Here is a 26,199-nt window from a genome sequence, read left to right on the forward strand (position 1 = left end):
CATATGCAACTTCCCAGGCTAGGGGTTGAATCAGAGTTGCAGCTACCAGCCTACATCACGGCCACAGCCATAGCAATAAGGGATCGAAGCCACGTCTGCAACCTATACCAGAGCTCATGGGAATGCCAGATCCTAACCCACTGAGCAAGGCCAGGGATCAAACCTGCATCTTCATGGATACTATTCAGGTTCATAACCTGCTGATCCATAATGGGAACACCCAGTAATGGAATTTTTACTTGGGCACAACTAAGGCTAATTTCCTAAACTGCCTTTCACTAAAGGTAGTCATATGACTAAGTCTGACCCAAACGGTGTGAATGGAAATAATGTGAGGTGTGCTGTTGTGCTCCTTCCTGGTGGTTGCAATGCAAATTAAACCTAAGAGTTGGGAGTTCCTGTCTTGGCGCAGTGGTTAACGAATCCAACTAGGAACCATGAGGTTGCAGGTTCGGTCCCTGCCCTTGCTCAGTGGGTTAACGATCCGGTGTTGCCGTGAGCTGTGGTGTAGGTTGCAGATGCGGCTCGGATCCCGCGTTGCTGTGGCTCTGGCGTAGGCCGGTGGCTACAGCTCCGATTCAACCCCTAGCCTGGGAACCTCCATATGCCGAGGGAGCGGCCCAAGAAATAGCAACAACAACAACAACAACAAAAAGACAAAAAAAAAAAAAACAAAAACCTAAGAGTTGGGATTATCACTCTGGACTATGATGTAGAAGATAGACAGGGCCTGGATCCCTTATGATTGTGAAGATTCCTAATAAATTCATCATACCATCTCACTAGATGCTTAGTAAGTTCTAACGCTTACATAAATTATTTTTCAATTCCCTTTTAACCAGGAGAATTTTATCATCTCTCCAGACCCCACTTCAAACCTCATATAATCTCTGAAACTTTCACTGATTCCCCATGGAATACTTTCCTCTTCTGTTTTACCCAAGCAATAAATTTCCACCTCCCTGAAATATATATTCATTTTGTATATTTTGGCCATGCCCATGGCATATAGAAATTCCCAGGCTAGGGATCAAACCCACACTACAGCAGTGACCTGAGCTACAGCAGTGATAACGCCAGATCCTTAACACATTGCACTACCAGGGAACTCGCAAGTTGTATTTTTTATAGATAGTACAACTGGAAAGTATATCCTCAAAATATATTTATTATAATACATGAATGAATGAATGTTACCTTAATCAAGAGGTGGCTCAACAAGAGAACTTTTCAGTGTAAAATACAGGAAAATAGTGAATTGCAACTAACACTCAAAAATTCTGAGTAGGGAACAGCTCAAGCAACCTACAACTCTTACATTATAGAACAGATAGAAATAGTAGAGGCCAGAGGCTTTATTTAGAAAAAAGTAAATAAATAAAGCTTTTGGCAACAAGTAATTTATAAAAATGAGAAAAAAAAAAAGATTTTTCCTCTTGCCAATGATAAACTCCTACAAAAAGTAAAGCAATTTGTTAATGAAGGTTACTGCTTAGCAATCATGCTCTCATTTCTTTTCTTTTCTTTTTTTTGGGGGAGGGGGGCTTTTTACCTTTTCTTGGGCCGCTCTCGCGGCGTATGGAGGTTCCCAGGCTAGAGGTCCAATTGGAGCTGTAGCCACCGGTCTACACCAGAGCCACAGCAACGCAGGATCTGAGCCACATCTTCGACTTACACCACAGCTCACAGCAATGCCGGATCCCCAACCCACTGAGCAAGGCCAGGGATCGAACCCGCAACCTCATGGTTCCTAGTCGGATCCATCAACCACTGCACCACGACGGGAACTCCCATGCTCTCATTTCTCATTGAGTGGAACAGTTTGGTAACTTTTTAGTAAGTGAATGTGACTCTATAGAAAACCATTGTTGCTATTTTAAAACTGAGATATGTGGTAACAAAAATGCTGTTAAGACATATTTAAAAACGCATGTTATCCCTGACACTGCCTTTCTAGTAACCTAAGGGAAACAAGGGAGGCTAGGGGTGGTGGGGAGGAGGACAGGCAGTCTGATTTAAAAGAAAGAAAGAGGAGTTCCCGTCGTGGTTCAGTGGTTAACGAATCCGACTAGGAACCATGAGGTTGCGGGTTAGATCCTAGGCCTTGCGCAGTGGGTTAAGGATCTGGCGTTGCCGTGAGCTGTGGTGTGGGTTGCAGACATGGCTTGGATCCCGAGTTGCTGTGGCTGTGGTGTAGGCCAGCAGCTACAGCTCTGATTCGACACCTAGCCTGGGAACCTCCATATGTCGTGGCAGCGGCCCTAAAAAAGGCAAAAAGACAAAAAAACAATAAGTAAATAAATAAGTAAAAGAAATCTACTCTTTAAAATTATGTATTAGCCTAATATGATGTACCAACAGAAATATTTTAATTACTACAAGATGGTTTAACAAATAATAAATGGTAAAACCACCTTTAACTAATTATTATGAGCTCCATAAAGCTTTTATCTCTAAGTACTTTCTTTTTGTCTGCCCTCAACCCTAAATGTTTAATTCCACTACATTTTATATCTCTTTTTCCTTTAGCCATTTCAGGGAGTTCTGTTTCATTTACTTTTTCTTACCATTTCATATACGTCTTTCCAAGTTGTATTTTTGGCTTCTAGTATTCCTTTCTAATTTTTCTATTTTTGTTCCTTTTCAGCAATTCCCATTTATTTCATTTTCCCACTGCCTGTTTCTCAATATATCACTTTGTATCAGTTTACTACTTTTGCTGGCAAACAGCAGCCTAGGCAAAAAAGCAAATAAAAAAATCTCTACCACAATTATGTTCTACAACCAAAGAAAACGTTATAGTGAAAAGCTGAAGTTCATGTACAATCTGTCAAATAAATGCAGATGCAAAATTAAGTCTCAGGTATTATAAGCATCTAAAACACAGATATTTCTAGGTTGATAGTTACCCAGTGCTATCATCAGTTTCAAAAGTATTTTTTTACAAGCCTTGAGGGTAATCTTCACTGTGCTCACAGTAAGTAATCAAATTTCTAGATATTAAACTATTTATTATCAAAGAAGTTCTGTAAATTCAAGATAAAGAAATCTGACCAAGTTTGCTATTTTCAGAGACACCATACCCAGCAGCTATTCCTTTGTCAGCCTAAGAAACAAAACTATGCTGATAATTATCTTCTCTCTAATGGCAGTAAGTTTTTACCTTGAAGAAGAGATATTTTTTATATAGTACCTGAAGAGCAGAGTAATGACACTAGACACTCCTGAAATAGATTATAAATGACAAGTTTTAACATATTTATTATCAGTTTCTACTTGTACAAAATGTACAAGTTTAGAACATCTTCTCAACAGTTAATTACCTTATTAAGATGGTATTGGAAGGTAGGTTAGGAATTAAAAACTCTGTGCTAAGATTAAACATGAAGAATCCAGTTTCATGTTGCTCAAATCACAGAAGAGTGATGAAAGACCACTTTAGGCCTGCCAAATTTTAAGATAGGGTCTTTGATTTACTCTCAGGTGCAATCTCTTCACTCAATCAAAGAAAAAAGAATGAAAAAGCTTTCAAGAAAACCACCAGAATTTACTTGATTTTCGTCCATGGCAAATCTGTTTATAAATGAATAGAGACTGCTTATGATTTAACGGAATTTTTCAGATTTTTTTTTTTCTTTCAGTAACAAGAAACTTTCTTCAAAAAAAAAAAACCTATAGGTTTAACCAGATGGAAATACCATGGCTCCACCTGGATTTGCTGTGGTGAATTAAGAGGCTCTCCTGGTCATCCCTCAAGATATTTCCTAAAACAATGCCAGAGAACCCTTAGCATTTACAGAGTAGAGTCTGAAAATCACAGTCCTCTAAATAATTCTTTGGAGGAAAACAATAGTTATCTCTACTAAAGAAAGAAATCATTTGATTCCTGTGGTGGCCAGGTTATAAAAGAATTGAAAGCCCATAAAGTTTACTAAAGGCATTTTAGTAACTTCATTTAGGTCAATAGCATGGCAAGTTTCAAATACCTGTAGCAAGTGTCAGAATGAGGCCAAGTGCCAGAAAGACCTTTCTGATGGAAGAAAAAAAAGTCACAGGGACTCCTGAAGGATATGCTGGTATAATCTTGCTTTTTCAGCCTTAGGTCAAATCCTTTGGATCCTAAAGGTCATTGTTCCCAGCAGAAAGAAGATTCAGAAGATCCAGTGGAGGCAAAAATAACATAGATAACCAAGTAACAATTAGGACTACTCAAATGACAAAGAAGTACTTCCTCCCAAGTCAAAAATAGTCAGATCATCCTCTCCTATACTTTTTAGCCACTATATAGAAATCTTAAAAAAAAGTTCAATTTTTAAATAGAAAACTTTATGTGCTCCCATTTTGCAAAAATTTATAATATACTTATCATTAAACTTATTTTCTCAGTTTCATTTTGTCTGATATCCATTAGAGGCTTCTTATACTATTAAGAAAAAATGATTTACATTCTTGTTAACAACAGTGATAATTTTACAAACTGAAACATCTATGGTGAGCTAATGAAATGCTTAAGTGCCATTTTATTTGGAATACCATTATGTTCTAACATGAACCCGTTAATCATGAATCACCTCAAAAATTTCAATAACTTCCCAACTAGCTTTCCTTTCTCTGCAGTTTTCTTCCTCGCACCTGAACTCTATATGGAATCAACAAACCTTTATAATATAAATGTAATCATGTTACTCCATTATTAAAAATACTTCAGCAGCTCCCACTGTATACATAACAGTTAAGTTATAGAATAAGCTATTCAAACTAAATATTATTCAAAAGCACAGACATCACAAATAGAAGCGGTACTGTTCTAGCTCAAGACTAAATAGGGAGAATAGAGACCCATTTTTAATAGTCAAAATAGGATAGCCTCTAAGGGTTCTAAAGTTAGTACAAAAACCACTAACAAAACAAAATTTGTATGCTACTAATAACATGGTCTTCAAATAAATAAAGTGAAACTTGACAGAAGCTACAAGGAGAAAAGTAGACATCCAAATCAAACACATGTATTCAACAACTGACTGAAGAATCAGGGTTTTTTTAGGTAATACCATAAAGAATTTGAATTAAAAAATTAACAAATTTCACTGAATGGAAACTTCTAGGACACTGCACTAGTAAACAAATGTAAAATTCACATTCTCCTCAAAGCTATATAAAATATTTACAAAACTGACCTAATATAGGGCTCTAAAGCAAGCAAAAATAAATTTCAGAGGGCTGACATAAAGTAGCATATGTTTCCTGATTATGGTAAAAAAAAAATAATAAAATAATAAGATAACCAGAAAATCCTCATTATGTTTGAAAATGGAAAAAAAAAAACCTTACAATTAAAAAAAATGAGCAAAGTTTCAAATACTGGATCTTGATAAAAATTTGACAAGGAAAGTCTCAGAAAAGATTAACAAAAATCAAAAGAAGACATCATTATAAAACCTGCAGATATTAAAGAGATATTAAGGATATCTTGCGCACAACTCTCTGTCAACAAATTGACAGACTTGGATGAAATGAGAAAACTACTAAAAACAAACAAACAAACAAAAAAAACAAATAAAACCTCCAAAACTCATGGAACTGATTCAAGAAGAAAGAGAAAGAAGAAAGAAAAAACTTAAAGTCATATAACCAATAAAGAAACTATATCAATACTAAAAATTCATCTTACTAAGAAAACTCCACGCCCACATGGCTACAACTGCAGGTTCTATCAAACATTCAAGGAAAAAATAATAGCACTAGCAATATTACATAAACTATCCCAGAGTATATAAATAAGACGCCACTTTCAATTCATTTTATGAAGCTAGTATAACCTTGATTCCAAACACTAATATTTTAAGAATAGAAAAATTATAGCATCACTTATGAACATAAATGGAAAAATCCTAATCAAAACATTTTATACTGGAGTTCTGTGGTGGTTCAGCAGAAACCAATCTGACTAGCATCCATGAGGAGGCAGGTTTGATCCCTGGCCTTGTTCAGTAGGTTAAGGATCTGGCATTGCCATGAGCTGTGGTGTAGGTTGCAGACATGGCTCAGATCTGATGTTGCTATGGCTATGGCGTAGGCCAGCGGCCACAGCTCTGTTCTACCGCTAGCCTGGGAACCTCCATATGTCACAAGTGCAGCCCTTAAAAGACAAAAAAAAAAAAAAAAAAAAAAAATTCATACAAATTACAGAAAAATTACATAAACATATCTATATATTACATAATTATGAACATTTTTATTGAAAATCCAAAAGAATCTATACACCAATTTTTAAACAATAAATTTACCAATATTGTGAAATAATGGAAAAATATCTAACCTCTCCAAATTAATAGATTTAATGTAATTCCAATCAAAATCTCAACAAATTTTTCATGAAACTTGACAAGCTGATTCTAAAATATACATAGAAATGCAAAGGGATCAAAAATAGCCAAAATATCCTTAAGAAATTAACAAAACAAAAAACAAGATCTCTACCTACATATTATGATACTAATGCTATGGTACTTAAGTTAATGTAGAACTAGCTCGAGGATCAATAAAGCAATTAGGTAGAATAAAATCAGCCTCATATTAATGTGGACATTTAATTTATGAATGAAGTAACACTACAGAGTACTAGAAAAAGAACAGACTTCTTAAACAGGATACAAAGAAACCATTAATCATAAACGAAAACAGAGGTATAATCAATTACTACAAAAAGTATTAATCTCTTTGTGAAAAACAAAAACAAACAAATGAACAAAAAACACCAAAAAGAGTAGAAGGGCAGCCACAATACGGAAGAAGATACTTGTACTACAATGTCAAAAACTGTGATGGGCCTATAGTTCACCTTTCTTTCAAGGTAAAAAGTTAGCCCATCAGTTTCATGGATGTTCGTAGAAAACACAATTTCTGAATCAGAAATGATGGACACAACAATAACTGTAGCTAAGTCAAACAAGGTTTGAATTTCCTCTGTTTATCACTGGTGCTTGGTGGTACTCAATAAACATGGAAAGAATAAATGGTTATGGGAGAACCATCACCATTCTTGCCTCAAGTTTCTATAATGGAGGAGATTCTTCCCACCCTACTCACAAGGTAGGGGGAAGGCATTTTGCTGGAGTAAACAATTTAAGAGTCTCTCCACCTACTTACTTGAGGCTCTTGAAACAAGGAAAGGAGAAGTAGCTAATGGAGTCAATGAACAGTATCTATTTTTATTACATATACTATTGTATGGAGCCCAAATGGAAAAAAAAGTCACTCAGTATTAATGAGCATCACACCCCTCTTTTCCTATTGGACACACCTGAGCTCTGGTGCACTGGGTCCTATCCTTTCATCCTCTTAGTTATGTTACCAGCAGAGGATATAAGGGGGAGGTCTATTACTTTCTAACAGCAGGATAGATGAGCTGATTGAGTTCCAAGATTTAGATGTGGGGCTGGAATAAGAGCCTTGCACTTGGGTTGGGGTTCAAGTCATGTTCTTCGATTTAGTTTCATTAGAAGCGGCTGCTGGGGGTTAGGGATGAGCCTACACAAAGGACTAGACTGTCAAACCAGACTGTCATGAACCAGTGATTTTACCTACTATGAAGCCTTACTAAAATAATTTCAAGCATATAAGAAATCAAGAGGCATAAAAAAAGCAAGGATGTCCAGTGAGGCTTCCCAAGTCTTACCTCTAGCTCAGAATAATAGATGATTTCTATAGCAACGTTAACAGGTCACCCCATACCATGGGAAGCATTTAGGTTATGTCACATCTCCAATATACCTTAGAGAATTGAATAGCTTACAAAACATTCTCCAGAAAGACGTGCCTCATAAATCTATAGATTCTAGGTTGTGTTCACCACCGGCAATCCTAATCAGATCAAAGTATGCCTTAAGTAAGAGTTCCCCTCTTAGCAGAATTCATTAGTCTATTTACCAAGAAGGTAGGTTACCAACATGTTAACTGGATCACCTGCCTTCTTTCTTTCTGTGGGAGTATTTCCCTAGAAATCAAGAGAAATGGATCACAGGCCAGCTGCTAACTCCTTCCCCAAAGAGTTATCAAACTCTTGCCTGGATCATTAAAAAAGATGATGTTTTAATCTCCATTGGGATATGCTTTAGCAACAATTTCTTACATTAATGAGAGTATATCAATTGAAAGACCAGTCTTTGATACTCTTCAATACTTGAATAAATGAATAAATAAGTGATTTAATGTGAGGTAACCATTTGAAAAACATATTTTCAAAGACTAATAATTAAAATGTTCATAATAAATTAAGTGCAAAAAGATTTCAAATTATGTATCAGTATGATTTCTATTATTATAAAAATAATACACAAAGGGAGTTCTAATAATGATATTTTCCTTCAATGGAGGATGGCTTATTTTCTTCTTCTTTTTTCTTTGTCTTATTAGGGCCGCACCCACAGCATATGGAGGTTCCCAGGCTAGGGGTCGAATCGGAGCTGTAGCTGCCAGCCTACACTGGAGCTGCAGCAACACCAGATCTGAGCCATGTCTGCCACCTACACCACAGCTCATGGCAACACCGTATCCTCAACCTACTGAACGAGACCAGGGATTGAATCCACAACCTCATGGTTCCTAGTCGATTTGCTTCCACTGCGCCATGACGGAAACTCCCTATTTTCTTCTTTATATTTTCTTTGTACATTCCAAATGCTTTAAAAGACCATATTATTTTCATGATTAGGCTACATTTTCAAAAATATCTTCGGCTTAAATATTTATCTGTTGCTTATTTTGTAAAATATATCTTCCTATGTCTACACCCCATCTTCAGGGTGTCCCTCTTTTTGCTGCACTCTAACTATTCCCTCTATTACCACATTCTTAAAATATTTTATGATAGTTGTCCTAAGGACCTTGAGAACAAGAATCATTTCATATATGTTTTAGTATCTTCAATGCCTAGCAAAGTTCCTGACACAAAGTCGATATTTACTAAATGCCGATAATCTCTTATTTTCAAGATTGTATTTTATACTATCAATCTACTCCTGAAACATATTTTTATGATTGGAAGTACAATAGCTACAAACTATAGCTATGGATGTCTCAACATTTTATAATTTTATTTAATGGGAAATATCTTGCTCTATAAACTCTTATTAAAAAGAAACATGGGAGTTCCCATCATGGCTCAGTGAGTTAAGAACGCAACTAGCATCCATGAGGATGCAGATTTGATCCCTGGCCTCATTCAGTGGGTTGAGGATCTGGTGTTGCCGTGAGTTGTGGTATGGGTCTCAGATGCGGCTCGGATCCCACATTGCTATGGCTGCGGTGTGGGCCCTAAGAAGGAAAAAAAAAATGTACTTTGCCCAAACAAATTGTAGGTTTTTTAATCACAGAAACTTGGACTCCTGACACCTAACTTAAAGAAAGAAAAGGAGGAGGAAAAAGAGGAAGAGGAGAAGGAGAGAGCAAATTAGCAGTAGTAGTGATAGCAGTAGTTGTATTAATAGTGGTTAGCTTCTGTTTTCTGGATTCTAGTCATATAACTAAGCATATGATGATAGTATGCAAAGTTAACTGAATTAGACTTTAAAAAGAAAATATATAAATCAGTGAAACAATGGTAGAAATCACCTATTCTGACAGAACTAACTAAATGTTCAAAGATTATTTTTCCAGTATGTACACATTAACTTTTTTTTTTTTTTTTTTTTTTTTTTGCTTTTTAGGGCCGTGCTCAGGGCCTATGGAAGTTCCCAGGCTAGGGGTTGAACTGGAGCTGCAGTGGGCCAGCCTTATACCACAGCCAGAGCAATGCGGGATCCAAGCTGCTTCTGCAACCTACACCACAGTTCACTGAAACCCCAGATGCCCAACCCATTGAGCGAGGCCAGGGATTGAACCTGCATCCTCATGGATCCTAGTTGTGTTTGTTACCGCTGAGCTGTGACAGGAACTCCCTCACATCAACTTTTTGGTCACTGTGTTATTATGATTGATGAAGACCCCCGCTCCACAGTCAAGAGGTATCCCTTATCTCTGATCAAGAGCATGACAGAAGGAATACTGCTGATTTTTTAAAATGTTTCTTTTAAAACACAACTCATGCTTTAAGAGTAATACTTTCTAAGGACTGTTATCTGGATGATTTATACAAATTTTCAAAACATTATCAAATAATCTAAGCTTCCTTTCTCAATGAGTTCACAAATTGGATTTTACTTGTCAAGTAGTGAAAAAAGAAAACCAGAAGGGTTCAGTATCTTAAATGTGATTGATTTCCTCCGAGAAAATGAGTGACATGATACATTACTGCAATAAGATACTTATATTTTTGTTATAAATCATATTCTTCAGTTCGTGCTTTCCCACTTAAAAAAGAAATCATTTAAACTTCTCTTGCACAAACATCATGGCCACTCTCTAAAAAGACTGTGTATATCATTTTAGCATATTTTTCCACTTTGTTTTTCCTACTATATTTTAATAAAAGTGAGGCAAGAGAATCTGATTAGATAGAGTACACACATATAGTATGTAACAGAAATGACTAGTCTCAAATTTTTTTGAGAAATGATAATAAATGTGTACTTTCAAACATCACTTCATTAGTAGAACTGACTTATACTCAATTATTCCTTATATCCCTGTCCCACAATCTCATCTTCTGAAATGTAAAAGAACTGTATATAGCTTATATATTCATGTTGAATAAATTTAATGGAAGATTCTAATTTTTCCATTTCTGTATGGATAAGTTGAAGAGTCCTCAATAAACATACAATGAACTCATATGGTAGGGATCTCCTGTCATCACTGTGCCTTCCAATAAGCTTTTTATATTATGCTAAAAAAATTAGATTATTTTCATGATTTTATATACATATATGCATTAACTTCTTAAAGAATTTCTAAAAAATATTATATATCTACTAACATTATTCCTTTTAAAAATTTTAACATCAAGAAACTTCTATTAAATAAAGTATTTGGAGTTCCCGTCGTGGCGCAGTGGTTAACGAATCCGACTAGGAACCATGAGGTTGCGGGTTCAGTCCCTGCCCTTGCTCAGTGGGTTAACGATCCGGCGTTGCCGTGAGCTGTGGTGTAGGTTGCAGACGCGGCTCGGATCCCGTGTTGCTGTGGCTCTGGCGTAGGCCGGTGGCTACAGCTCCGATTCAACCCCTAGCATGGGAACCTCCATATGCCGCGGGAGCGGCCCAAGAAATAACAACAACAACAAAAAGACAAAAGACAAAAAAAAAAAAAAAGTATTTATTGATTTTCATTGAGTATCACATTCATAAAAACATATGCAAGATTAATGTTTGGAGGTAGAGTATTTGATCATAGAAAATTGGGTTTTCAAAAGCTAAAATTCTGAATACTATGCAAGCTGCCTATTTAATGTAAATATGAATGAATTCTGATATGGTGAATGAATAAAAATCCATGGAAGGCATAAAATATATTTGAGCACCATACCTGTAGCAGACAAATGCAGAAACATACAAATCCAGTCTTTGACAAAATAGTACAATCAAGGAGCTTTCCTTATTTGCCTCTCAATTATCCCTCCCATTTCTTTTCTCCCTTCTGAATGCCATCTTCTGTCCACAATATCAGGCTAGGCAATATTTGCTCCCTTGCTTTCTAATTGTTCTTTGCAAATGCAAATAAAGATCTGCTATAAATCTTTTATACTTTTGACTAAACTCATACATATCAATGTATTTACTCTCTTGCATATGTTTGCATTTAAAACCTTTTATTCCTTACTGTGGAATAAAAGGACTGCCTTTTGTTAAAGGATGATAAGGTAATAACTAGATGAGGAAGATTTGGAAGAAAGTAAGAGAAATTTCTTTGCATGTGATACAATAAAAAAAAAACCTATTCCTGATGGTAAAATTACTATAGTCTTTTTTTTTTTCATTTTTTGAGTAAGGGGCAGGAGATAAAAGAGAGATTATGGCTGGCATTATCATTTTTTCCTTTATCTTTTTAACCCCAAATTTGTGGATGTCAGGGATTCAGAACCATTTTCTGTGACTACAGCTTGTGTATCACACTCCTCCCCCTTTATCATCATAATCACACTGCAGAGGGACTCACAGTTTTGGTGGCTTCAAAACCCCTCACACAGACCAGGCACCAGAGGCAGAGAATGCAGAGTAGCTGCTCGAGGTAAAGAATGGGAGGGGGCTGGTTTGATGGTCTTTCCCAATCACATGTAATTACATGAAAACCTACATTCACTGTGACCGAGATGTCAATTTTGCATCTTTTTAATATGCTACTAAACTGATGCAGCGCTAAAACCATATTTTTGGGAGTAAGATGGTGGGAGGGAGGGGTGGACATGAAAGAAGAGCCTCAGTTGTTGGGGCACAAGATGGTTCCAAAATGAGGTTTACATAGTAGCATGATCTTTGTGATGATGATTGAAATGCAATATGATTTTAAGGGAAATACATTAAACGGGGAAAAAAATAAACTAAAATTAAAACTATGCTTTGGTTATATAAAAGCAATACTAATCAAAATAAACTATGTGAGGAGTTTCCATTATGGCTCAGTGGTAATGAACCTGATTAGTATCCATGAGGATGTGGGTTCTATCCCTGGCCTTGCTCAGGGGGTTAAGTATTCAGAGTTGCCATGAGCTGTGGTGTAGGTTGCAGATATAGCTCAGATCCTGCATTGCTATGGCTGTGGCTGGCAGCTGCAGCTCTGATTCCACCTCTAGCCTGGGAACTTCCATATGCTGTGGGTGCAGCCAAAAAAAAAAAAAAAAAGACTAAATAAATTAGTAAGTAGATTGTGTGAACTACTTTACATTTATGCCTGATTACCATGCAGTACAATAATGATTGTCATTATTTTTGTCAGATTAACATTGCTATAAATTTAATCACGTGTAAATTCTAAATACTCAGCCCTTGTAATTTAATGTTTCTAAACAATTATATACTGACCTCTTTCTGTATGCCAGACACCAGACTGCATATTGGGAATAAAAAAAATAAGACAATCCCTGCTCCCATGGGGTTTACAGTCTTGTTGAAGGAAGAGACAAGTCCTAGGCAAATATCAAGCAGAGGAACTGACAATCAAAATATTTTTAAAGAAGTGACATGAGGGGACTGTCAATCCCAGTTGTAGGGAGTCAGGAAAAGCTTCAATAAGGAGATCTCAGAGCTGATTCCTGAAGAACCAGCAGAGTTCGCCAAGAGAAGGGGGAGAATGAGTTCAAAGGAGAACTCTTAAGCAAAAGGAACAGGAAATGCACTGGCCTCAGACCTGAGACACTACAAGGTGAGTCTGAGAAACTGCTCAGCTGAATATGACACAAGCAGCAGTTCTGAGACAATGAGACTAGTGAAGAAGAAGGAACCGTATGCAAAGAGGACTATCATACTAAGGGATTTAAACCACTGCAGACTTCAAAGAGGAGAACGAGCAGTTCCTGGTGTGGCTCAGTGGTCAATGAATCTGACTAGTATCCATGAGGATGCAGGTTTGATCCCTGGCCTTGCTCAGTCAGTCAAGGATCTGGCGTCGCCATGAGCTGTGGTATAGGTCACAGACTCAGCTCAGATCTGGCGTTGCTGTGGCTGTGATGTAAGCTGGCGGCTATAGCTCCGATTCAACCCCCAGCCTGGAAGTCTCCATATGCCATGGGTGCAGCCCTAAAAAAAAAAAAAAAAAAAGAGAGAACGATATGTTCAGATTTACATTTGAGATCATATTTGGCTTTACTGTGGTGAGTAAAACAGTAAAGCTCACACCTGGAGACAAGCAAGGCAGTCAGGAGCCAGTCGCAATGATTCAGGTGACAGCTGTATGTGGCTCAGGTTAGGCTATTAAGGATGGAGAGAGTTGAATGGACTTGAAAAATATATAACAGGTACAACTAAAATGTCTTAGTTTTTGATTAGGTATAACAGAAAGAGGATTTGGAGATGGGCTTTTGACTTATGCAAATGCATGATGCTATGGCAATTACAGAGGTAGAGAAGGGAAGAAAAGAGGCAAGTTGATGAGTTTCCATGTGATTTTTTTGATTGTTGATTTTGGCAGGGGTGGAGGACAGGGAAGCATTAGAAATTATGAATTCCTTCATGAAAATTCAGTTTTATGGGTCTGAGGAGTTTCCAAACAGAGATCTCTGATAGAAGATTAGATATATAGGTTTGAGGCTAAAAAGAAAGATCTGAACTTAGACATATATTTGGGAGACAGCATCTTGTTTAAGATGAAACCATGAGATAAACAGAGAAGAGGGCCAACATCAGCAGCCTAAAGAAACCCAAAATTTATGAGATAACCTGATGAAAAGTAAATTAAGAAAATAAGTAGGAAGAAAACCAGGGAAGCATATGATCACACAAATCAGGGAAGGAAATATTTTAAGAAGGAACAAGAAGTCAACAAAGTCAAGTACAACAGAAAATGTAGACTGGTACAGTCATTTTGGAGAACAGTTCAATAAACTGTATATATCTACTAAAATGTTTGATCCTTAATTCCATTTCTTAATATTTAATAAAGAAAAATGTTAGCATGTGTCAAATGAGACAAATTACAGAACAGTTTGTAAAAGTGAAAAAGAATGTAAACATCCAAAAACAGAGGATTAAACAGAATATTATACACTAGCCCTATTGAATATTTCACGGAAGTTAAAGAGAACAAAGTAGGTTTATGAGGAAACGACTTTAAGAAATATCAGGTACAAAAAAGGAGCCAGTCTCACAACAATGTATACACAATAACAGCAGTTATTTTTTAATGTATTTCTCTATGTATACATGGTTATAAGAAAAGCTATAAGAAGAGTTTGGAAGAGTATATACCAAACTTAAGTCCAATAGTTTACTTTGTGAGGAAAGCTGGTATTTAGTTGGGTCTGGGGTCAAGTGGACTGTTTGCTTCATTTGCATGTTTTAAATTTTTTACAATGAAAATGTTCCCAAGTAATAATTATATGATAAAGTACATTTTAAAAAATGCTATCAAGGGAGTTCCCGTCGTGGCGCAGTGGTTAACGAATCTGACTAGGAACCATGAGGTTGCAGGTTCGATCCCTGGCCTTGCTCAGTGGGTTGGAGACCCAGCATTGCCGTGAGCTGTGCTGCAGGTTACAGACATGGCTTGGATCCTGCGATGCTGTGGCTCTGGCGTAGGCCGGTGGCTACAGCTCTGATTAATTAGACCCCCAGCCTGGGAACCTCCATATGTTGCGGGTGCGGCCCTAGAAAAGGCAAAAAGACAGGAAAAAAAAACGCTATCAAGAGATCAAGCAAAATTAAAATTTAAAAAGAACAATGTGTCTTTAGTAGCTTTAATAAGCACAGGTTGGAAGAACAAAAGAAACATAAGATAGAGTACAATGAATTGAGACAAAAATGGGAGGAAAAGCAGTAGGTAGACTATAAATCAGCAAGCCTGGTATGGAACAGAAAGAAAAAGAAGTGAAGAAAGCATTTTTCTTAGAGAAGAAAAATGATATTCTCAAGAAGGCTGGTTGCTTACAACTTAAAAAAAATAAAATAAAAAAAAAATCAGAGGCCACAATGCTAATAATAACCCATCATAAGATTCACTGTCTGTTATAGGTATAAGGTGTAACAATGGCAAGGCCTAGAATAGCAGGAATAATTAACTGAAGAGCCAGATCAAGAAAGTTTAGGTGGGGAAAAAAAACTTAAGAGCTGGATCTATGTGACATCCCAAAGCTCAAGAGGGAGAAGGGAAAGAAGGCACAGAATTCTCCTTATCTTAGGGTTATAGTAAACAAAAGGCTATTGGAAGAATACCAACCGTGTAAATGCCAGGTGAGAAATGTTTAAGAACCAGCTGGTCAGTGCTACCTAGAATCACCAGAATGTCATGATACATACTCTGGTACAAGAACAAGACTATGTATTAGCATTGGTTGTAATACTTAGTTAATGGCATATGTTCATTGTTGTGCATCAGTCAGAAGTTGGAAGTAAAGCACATTCTCAGCAGGGCATATAAGACCGTCACTCATTCTCATTCCACACATAAGAAATAATGAGTGATATGACATTGATTATATTTTAAATAGTCCAAAGAATTTTTGTTCAGTGTTTAATAGCAGGAATTAATTGGGAGTAGGGTATAAGAAGAAATCTCTTCTGAAACCAGAACAAAACATCCCCAAATGGCTCTGTTCTAAAGAACCTAAGTATCTCTTGGTGGTCATGGCCTTCTGGAAAATTCTAAGAGGTGAGTTTAAGGGCTAACAACAAATTATAGTTTCTTACTCATCTAGAACAATTCATCTATTACTAAGAAAAAAAAAATAAAAGTATCCTGATCCAAAGGATACTCTCCTAGGGGGGCTGCTCATATTCTGGTGAAAGAATAGGGTGAGGAACTGTAGGTTAGAGATAGTCCTAATAAGCAAACAACTTTAAACCACAGTAAAGTCATTTGTGTCAAGGAAAATGCACAGCAACACTAGATTTCATCAAGTGGGGAAGGGTCAGGCAGAGGTGACGTGATACCATGAGAGCTGAAAGGGAAGAGGCTGAGAATTTTCTGGGTGCAGACTTTGGAGGATTAATTACTGATGCCTATACAGGAAACTCCATTAGGGGTTTTCCTTGTGTCATATTTGGTCATCCCTCTTTAAATTACATTAGAAACCAAAACAAACCTCTATATTAATAGCCCTCACCTTAAGAGTTCTATCTGTAGAACAGGCAAATTCCTCCTTTGGCTTATCCTATAGGCTGCCTTCTGAGAATCAGAAGAGAACAACCAGCTTCGATCATTTGAACATGGAGCATCAACTAATACCTAGAGAAAAAAACGACACATAATGCACATGTGCAAAGAAAATATAACCTCAGACATAAAGTGTATAGTAAAGCTACGTAAATCATGACAAAAACTAGCAAATAAACATATTGCAAAACCGAAAAAAGTTCTAAATGACTTCACTAATACTTTACAGAAAAATTTCCTGGCACCTTCAGTGGTTTTTTTTGTTTTGTTTTGTTTTGTTTTTTAGGGGATAAGGGAAATAAGAGGACTAAAAGGCTACTAGCACCTACTAATAGTTCATATTCTTGATGACTACAGCAAAAACTTTTACAGAAGTTACTCATTTTAAAAAGACATTACTACATTTCTGAATTCTCAGCATTTATTTTTCAGAACGAATAATTCAATTTCAGTTTACCAATGTGCTCTTTTTCTTCAACTGTCATACTCTGATATGAAATGTTACCGAATTAAAGCAATACAGTGCATATGTATGTCTACTGACCCAAATAATATCTGATCTTATTCCTGAGTATCTTTGAGGTACCTGGAAATAAAAAACATTCTATAATCCCCAATCCCAATGTTAATGCTTCCTTTGAACATGCTGACCATCAAATCAAAACTGCTTCTGAGTTCATTTTATCAAAATTTCCCAGGGTACTGAGAAATTGTATCAGGCTATGTCTGGAAGCAGATGGAAAACAAGAACAACAAAGCAACTTAACAGTGGTATCACTGGGAGTCCATCAGTTTGTCACAATGTATAAAAGTACCTTGTCAAATGTTTCAGGCTGGGCATCTCCCATTTCTCTGCCATCCAATTCAGACACTTTAATTACATTTACCAAGGGCTGTGGGATGAAAGATTCTAAGGTCTGCCTCAGCCACCTCAATCTCAGACTATCATATTCATTACAATGAAGATAACCTAAAGAGAAAGGATTAAAAAGTTTTACAATGATCACAAAGGAATTGTTAGATCTCTACTTCTAATCAAATAAATTTCAGAAAGAAATCATAATTGCACAGAAATAATGCTCAGAGGTAAACACGATGATTCTTTCATGTTTAAAAACAGAAATACACTTATACACACAAACCCTTCATAAAACATTTACAACAGACATGACTACATAGTCTCTCAAAAGCTCTAACCATTTACTCATTCAAACTTAATTTTGAAGGTGAAAACCTTTAGAGAATTATGGATTCCTAAAAATACACTATGCAACCAACACCTCAGACACAGTTCTCTCCAAAAGCTCTTAATAGTAAATGGTCTTCCCCACTGTGACTCAGCAGTAACAAACCTGACTAGTATCCATGAGGATGCAGGTTCGATCCCTGGCGTTGCTCAGTGGATTAAGTATCTGGTGTTGCCATGAGCTGTGACCTAACTCATAGACACAGCTCGGATTCTGAGTTGCTATGGCTGTGGCTATGGCTGGCAGCTGCAGCTCCAATTCAACCCCTGGCCTGGGAACCTCCATATGCCACATATGCAGCCCTAAAAAGCAAAAAACAAAAATACATAACATAAATAACATATTCTTTTTTGGTTTTTTTTTTGTCTTTTTAGGGCCGCACCCACAGCATACTGGAAGTTCCCAGGCCAGGGGTTGAATCAGAGCTGCAGCTGCTGGTCACAGCCACAGCAACGCCAGATATGAACTGCCTCTGCAACCTATACCACAGCTCAGGGCAATGCCAGATCCTTAACCCACTGAGTGAGGCCAAGGATCGAATCCACGTCCTCATGCATACTAGTTGTATTCATTACCACTGAGCCACAACAGGAGCTCCTAAATGATATATCTTAAGAGTAAATGATATATAAAGTTCCTTCCAGGACAGAACATCTTCATTCAAAATAAAAGAAGGTATGTGGTATGTGGAAAAAAGCATATTGAATATAATTGGCTTTATAATAAGAAAGACATGGGCTCAAATTATGAGCTATGAGACCCTGGGGAATCAGCTCTCCTCAAGAGTCTCAGTTTCCTTATCTGTTTGTTGTTTGTTTGTTTGTTTGTTTTTTGTCTTTTGTCTTTTTAGGGCCATGCTTGAGGCATATGGAAGTTCCCAGGAGCTATTGCTGCTGGCCTATGCCAGAGCCACAGCAACGCCAGATCTGAGTCGTATCTGCGACCTACACCACAGCTCAAGGCAATGCCAAATCTTTAACCCACTGAGTGAAGCCAGGGATCAAACCCGCAACCTCATGATTCCTAGTCAGATCCATCTGCTCTGCCCCACAACAGCAACTCCTCAGTTTCATATCTGTAAGATGGGGACTATACCTAGTGAAGGGGTTCAGAACACCACTTCAAAATATGCTGCTTTGGCATATTGATTATTTTGCATAAAAAGCACCTTAATAACACCAGGTGCAGGAAGCAAAGGCAGGAAGGGCATTTCGGGTTTTCTTTTTCTTCCTGAAATCAGGAGATAAACTTCCATATGAAAGATAACCTCCCTATACCAGGAGGAAAAGAACATTCTTATCACCAGAGACAGGGAGTCAAGGCCAAGAGAAACCTGTACAAACAGACTTTGTTAAAAATAACTCTTTTCTATTCTGCAAAAATTTCAGTTAGTTTCCCACAAATGCCACTCTTCAGCCAACTGAGTATATAAGCACTAAGGCCTAGCCACTTCTTTGGGTTTTCATTTTCCTGTGGTGACTCCCACATACATGTGAAATTTTATTGAATAAAATTTGTATGCTTTAGTTGTGTTACTCTGTCTTATGTCAGTCACAGCCAAAAGCACTAAGAGAGGACAGAGGAGAAATTTTATTTCTTCTACACTAGTAACTTACAAAGTGGTTATTAAGGTTAAATGAAAATGATATACCTTAAAGTTATACAGTACTGCATGTCCCTGTTATCTCAATGAGCCTGGAAGAAAAAGATTACCTGTGATACTTCAGTAACACATCTAGCATAGTACTATAAAAGTAGTAGCAACAAATACTCATACAATCACACCCAGGATTAAATTTACATACTTCTCAGCCCCCTTACTCTCCATATATGCCAATACTTCAAAGGCAATACCACCAAGTCAGTAAGTAGAGATATAAATCTTTTTTTTTTTTTTTTTTTGGTCTTTTTTGCCATTTCTTGGGCTGCTCCCACAGCATATGGAGGTTCCCAGATAGGGGTCTAATTGGAGCTGTAGCCACCGGCCTACACCAGAGCCACAGCAACACGGGATCCAAGCCCCGTCTGCAACCTACAGCACAGCTCACAGCAATGCCAGGGATCGAACCTGCAACCTCACGGTTCCCAGTCGGATTCGCTAACCACTGAGCCACGATGGGAACTCCGAGATATAAATCATCTTTAAAGGCTACTAAATAGTATAAAGAGTAAATGTGTTGGAGTTCCCCTCGTGGCGCAGTGGTTAACGAATCCGACTAGGAACCATGAGGTCGCGGGTTCGGTCCCTGCCCTTGCTCAGTGGGTTAACGATCCAGCGTTGCCGTGAGCTGTGGTGTAGGCTGCAGACGCGGCTCGGATCCCGCGTTGCTGTGGCTCTGGCGTAGGCCCGTGGCTACAGCTCCGATTCGACCCCTAGCCTGGGAACCTCCATATGCCGCGGAAGCGGCCCAAGAGATAGCAACAACAACAACAAAAGACAAAAAGACAAAAAAAAAAAAAAAAAAAAAAAGAGTAAATGTGTTCTCCTTTATTTAATCATTGCCAGTTGCTGGGTATTCACAGTGCTGTCATTAATAACAACATTCAATAAGCATCTTTATAAAGGTGTCCTTTCATAATGTGCTTTTATTATTATGGGATAGTACTAGAGGAACAGATACATTTGTGTAAGGAAATTTTTAGTTTTATTAAATATTACCCTGTCCCTCCCCCAAACTCCCACAAGAAGTATGTGTTATTATTAGTTTGATATGGTTTGTTATGTCGTAGTACAATCCCTGCTCTCTAACACAACTAAACTTCTTTTCATTTTTCTATTCATCATTTGGTTTACTCTTCTGTCAACTGCCTATTCTTTTGACTTTTTTCTCCCTTGCACTATTTACATTTTTCTTTCTTTTTTTTTTAAAGTTTATTTTGGCTTTTTAGGGCCATGCTCCAAGCATATGGAAATTCCCAGGCGAGGGGTCAAATTAGAGCTGCAGCTGCTAGCCTATACCACAGCCATAACAACACTGGATCCGAGCCGCATCTGCCACTTATACCACAGCTCACGGCAATGCCAGATCTCCAACCCACTGTTCGAGGCCAGAGATCGAACCTGCATCCTCCTGGATACTAGTCGAATTCGTTTCCGATGCACTACAATGGGTATTCCCTACATTTTTCTTATTAACAGGTAGGCCATATTTTCAAATTTTGAATTTTTACCTTTTATCTGCTATCTGATTTGCAAATGTTTCCTATATTCTCTTCGAATTTATTTGTACTATCTTTTTAAGTTTTACGATTTTTCAATAGTCAATCATATCACTTTTATAATTTCTAAGTTTTTTGGTCTTACTTAAGGTGTTATTTTCAACCATTAGATTTTCAGTTCTAATTCAACTGAACATTCACGCAGGTCACATTTGGTATCATCTTACACAGGACAGAAACCATATCTTGCCAAGAGGGCAGGGTGAGACATCCTCTTTTATGGAAGGCCTTGCATCAGCCCACACAGGTGGTACTTCAGGTGCAAGAAGATGAGACGTTTGGCAGGTGCAGGAGCTGTCCTGGTTTAAATGCCTCATGTCCCATAGAAACCAATACCTCTTCTAACCACTCTCAAAGGCACAGCTTCCAGGGTCCCCACAAGGGACACACCCAATTATAAGAGTCATTGGACTTGGACAGGCCCAAGCATGGCATGCCCATTAGGTCTATAGGGTTCATTTATTCCTTTTCCCACTGCACATGCATTTTACCAATCAAGGTCATTTTTATCACAAGCAATGTTGCCTAGAAACAAAATGACAATCTCTTGTCAGGTTACTAGGGAAACAAAGCTAAAGAACTGATTGAGGGTGAAATTCTAATGCAGAGTGGGAAAATTTATAAAACTCTTTGCTCAAAAATATCTGTGTATATATCTATAGATAGATATATATACACATACACTGTTCTTTCTGATTGTCACTCCACTGTTGAAAACTTTTAATGACTATCATTCACTAAATAAACACTTAGGTTTAATTCAAGGTCGGTAATAGTGAGACCCTAAAAGAATCTTTCAATTTTAACACTCCTTCCAACTATTTTATTAAAATACTCTATGCTCCACCAAACTTGACTAACTGGTCCATTTCTCAAACACACTTCATACCTCTCCTATAGTATTTACCATATTTTATGTTGTAACAGAGCATGCATGTGCATTGTTTACCTTTGCTACTACCAGGCTCCAAATTTCTATATGGAAGGAGCTCAGGAGATGGCATCAATTTTGTTGGGGGGGAGTAGAAAAATCACCTTAAAGCTATATGTGTACAGGTGTATATTCTTTCTTATTTAGTTTACATTGTTTATTTCGGGGGGAGGGTTGGAAGATTCACTAATGCAGCTTATGGATAGGTGTCTGAAAGCTCTTGCCTGGAATCATTAGAAGACAGTCTAGGACAGAAGTTTACATTATGAAAGGGGTACAATCCCAGGGAAGCAAGAGAGAAAAAAGAAAGTAAATCATGGAAGGAGGGAGCATGAGTATGAAAGTGTTTGTAATCAAACTGGCTTTGCTCGGGCTCTCAGGATTTGTCCATAGTCTGAAGTTACTGAGACTTGGAAGAAACTGGGGTTTAGTGGAGTAGGGAGAAAGAACAAATAATCTACTAGCTTCTTCTTGTTCCCAGCCTCTCATTGGTTTTATCTGGCCCTTCTGGGCAAGTACTAAGGAAGCCAGAGAGTCTCTAGACCAGGTATAGCAAGCACTGAATGTGGTGACCTCTGCTTGTCAGTGGACACCGATCCAAAGGTGCATCAATTTGTGGGAACAGTAGCATTAGCAGCAGAAAACTGCAGATGGCATGAGGCTTTGCTAGGGTTTCTGCAGCTGGGAAACAAGCTGAAGCCAAACACATCTGTGATGGTGCATACAAGGGGGCCAAGACAGCCTACAAAGTCACAGTTTGTCTCCAGTCCACCTAACAAGACACTAAGAGTCTCAAAGGAAAGAATCATGCCTCCATTCCATCCTGAAGCTCTCTTTTTCTGATTTAAATATTTCACATTCTATATCTATTCTTTTAGTGGCAACCCTAAAGATTTTAACAAGCACATGTAAAAGAAAAATCTAAATTAAATCAATCGCCACCATTTTTCCTAAAAGATACACAAATCTTATAATACTCTCTCCTAAATAAGATGCTATTGTCATTGTGTATTTGGGATTCATTTGGGATTTTTTTGGCTGTACCATGGCATACGGAAGCTCCCAGGCCAGAGATCGAACCCACCCCACAGCAATGACAATGCCGAATCCTTAACACACTGTGCCACCAGGGAACTCCAGGACTTAAATTTTTTAATTACATAAAATGTTATTATTTATTGTCTTATACAGTCAACTGTTAGATTTACCCCATTTATTTCCCACCTTGTGGTTTTTCATTTCTTTTTGTATCTTCCATCTATGATGGCTTTTCTTTTTCTTCCAGAATTATTAGTGACAAACTTATACTCTTGCTCTCTCTTTTTCTAAAAAAAAAAAAATGCCCATTTCACTTCTGTTCTTCAAAGATATTTTGGTGAATAGGTGAATTTCTGGAGTGACAGTCATCTTTCCTTAGCACATTGAAAATACCATTCCTCTATATGCTAGTTTCCCTTATTATTCTCAGAGATCAATCCTCAGTCTAACTATTGTCCTTTGAAGGTAAACTATCCTCTCTGGCTGCTTTTAAGATGGTCTTTTCATTTTCAGTGTTCTTCAACTTAAATATAATGGTCTATACTGCTTAGTTGTAGTTACAAAATTTTAGAGGGTATGTCCTTTCCTCAAAGTTGAATATAGTCTTCCTTTTAGTTCCTTGAAGAGGACAATTTCTTCCTAGTTTTCCTCACATGGAAGCAACAGCATTTTGGAGTTTCAGCTTTATAAGTTGGTCTCCTAGCAGATGCTCTACTTGAGCAGGCTCTGGATTCTTCTTTTATTTCCACATTTTTATGAAGCAATAAAAATCAATATGCAAGTTTGTCTGATTAAGCAAATGCTCTCAAGTCAAAAGCCAGCTTCACTGCTCAATTTATCTCCTAGGTAGCAAATCTCTTAAATTTTGGCTACTGAGTATTTGGGGATCACTGATGCATTTTAAAAGATTTTGTTTTTCTTGGAGTTCTCCTGTGGTGCAGTGGGTTAATGATCTAGCGTTGTCACTGTAGTGGCTTGGGTCAATCCCTGGCCTGGCAACCTTCAAAGACCGCGGGCACAACCAAAAGTTTTTAAAAATTAAAAAAAAAAAAAGATTTTCTATTTCTTTAATATTGTATTCTACATTTTAAAGTTGTTTTCAGCATGAAAGTTGGTTAAAACATGTAGTTTTCCATACCACAGGAAACAGAAGTCTTAGTTATTTCTATATCCCTCAGAGCTCTACACCTACCAACCAATGCCTTGCACGTAGTACACGCTCACTAAATGTGACTTAACTGATGTGAAACATGGCATTATAATAAAAAATATTTAAATTGATAAAACTGAAAATCAGGGCAGCTTTTCATTAAACTATAGCTTTAGTCAAGATTCTCGATTCAGCATTCTAAAATAATGCGCAGTTGAAATACAGATTTAGGCTACATTGCTATTTGGTCTAGATGTAGATTTCACTTGAAATAATCTTAAAAGTGGTTAAACTTTTAAAAATATGCAATATGAGGCAACGCAATCCAAGTTTCACACATACACTAAGACTTACCACATTGATAAAGAATTAAATTTCATGCTTTACTTGTCAAAAATAAATGAAATCTTTTTTTTTTTTTTCTCATCTAAGTAGGAAAGGAGTGAATTTAAGAAATTCTAGAAAAAGTCATTGAAGTTTTTCAGGAAGAGCATTTTGGAGTCTCAGCTTTACATTTTTTTGTTTTGTTTTGGGTCACACCTGTGATATGTGGAAGTTCCTGCTCCAGGGATTGAACCCTTGTTGCAACAGTGATCCAAGCCACTGCAGTGACAATGCTGGGTCCTTAACCCACTGCACCACAAGAAAACTCTGATTTTTTTTTTTTTTTTACTACATGTTCCAAAAAGGTCACTGTTGTTATTATTTCAAAAAAGAAAGTGTATCTAATTCAGGGGATTTTAGGAAGGTTTTTCTAGGAAAGTTGATTCCTCAGTGAAAACCTGAGAAAGGAAAGGAATTAGCAGGGGAAGAAGCGGGGGGGGGGGGGGGGGGGGGGGAGTGGTAACTGTTGGGTGTGCAAAAAGCCTAGAGGGACGAGGGAGCAAGAAAGCAAGAAAGGAATCTTTCTAATCTTCTACCACCAAAGGCCAATTAGATGTAAAAAAGGTATTACTGACAGCAAAAAGAATTTCATGCCAGCCCTCAACAATAAAGTTGATCATGCCACTCCATATGCTGGCCATTCTTAATATGTTAATGTCTTCTTTTTTCTTTTTTTGGATTTTTTTTTAATTTTATTTTTATTTTTATTTTTTTTTGTCTTTTTGGCATTTCTTGGGCCACTCCCACGGCATATGGAGGTTCCCGGGCTAGGGGTCGAATCAGAGCTGTAGCTGCCAGCCTACGCCAGAGCCATAGCAACGCAGGATCCGAGCTATGTCTGCGACCTATACCACAGCTCATGGCAACGCTGGAACCTTGACCCACTGAGCAAGGGCAGGGATCGAACCCGCAACCTCATAGTTCCTAGTCGGATTCGTTAACCACTGCGCCACGACGGGAACTCCAGTTAATGTCTTCTTATTTAGAAGCAGAATTGTTTGCTCTTTTTCTATCAACAGTAGGATATTACTAAGGCTGTGCTGACAAAAACAGAATAGAAAATCCTTCACTGTGCTAAAAGGTGAGAACAGCTGGGCCAGAAGAGAAGGACGCTAATTTTTTTAATCATCCTAAAAAATTAGCTTTTTAATCATTCAAAGCTCTGAGCCTTTTGGCCCAGAATAAAGGCCAGTACTGATCTTTATTCAGTAGATAACTGCACATTTAGTGTAACCATCATTTTAGGTTTTGCTTATAAAAGCTTTTTTTTTTTTTTTTTTTTTTTTTTTTTTTTTTTTTTAGCATGCCTTCCGCATTCCAAATTCAAGCACTGCAGTTAACCTAATTTGGGCTTTGAGCATCAGCATGAAGACATCTGTACTTCTTAGTAAACCATTATCATTAGCCCTTCTTAGATGAAAAGCTACTTTACTTGGAATACTGCCTGTTGTTCATTGCCCTTGATGTAAGAACAAGATTCCTTTCCACTT

The 26,199-nt window shown here is 37.4% G+C and overlaps 1 protein-coding gene across 1 annotated transcript in view; it reads right to left on the reverse strand.

Moving 5' to 3' along the window:
* NSUN3 (NOP2/Sun RNA methyltransferase family member 3) overlaps window positions 1-26,199 on the reverse strand; it is a 59,287-nt gene that overhangs the window by 18,555 nt on the left and 14,533 nt on the right. Inside the window, exons 4-5 of the mRNA XM_003358877.5 lie at window positions 17,556-17,710; window positions 16,691-16,812 (exon numbers count right to left, since the gene is read on the reverse strand). Coding sequence (XP_003358925.2) covers window positions 16,691-16,812; window positions 17,556-17,710 — 277 coding nt within the window. The remainder of the gene's footprint in view (window positions 1-16,690; window positions 16,813-17,555; window positions 17,711-26,199) is intronic.

Source organism: Sus scrofa, chromosome 13 (assembly GCF_000003025.6).
Source record: "Sus scrofa isolate TJ Tabasco breed Duroc chromosome 13, Sscrofa11.1, whole genome shotgun sequence".
Lineage (NCBI taxonomy): Eukaryota > Metazoa > Chordata > Mammalia > Artiodactyla > Suidae > Sus > Sus scrofa.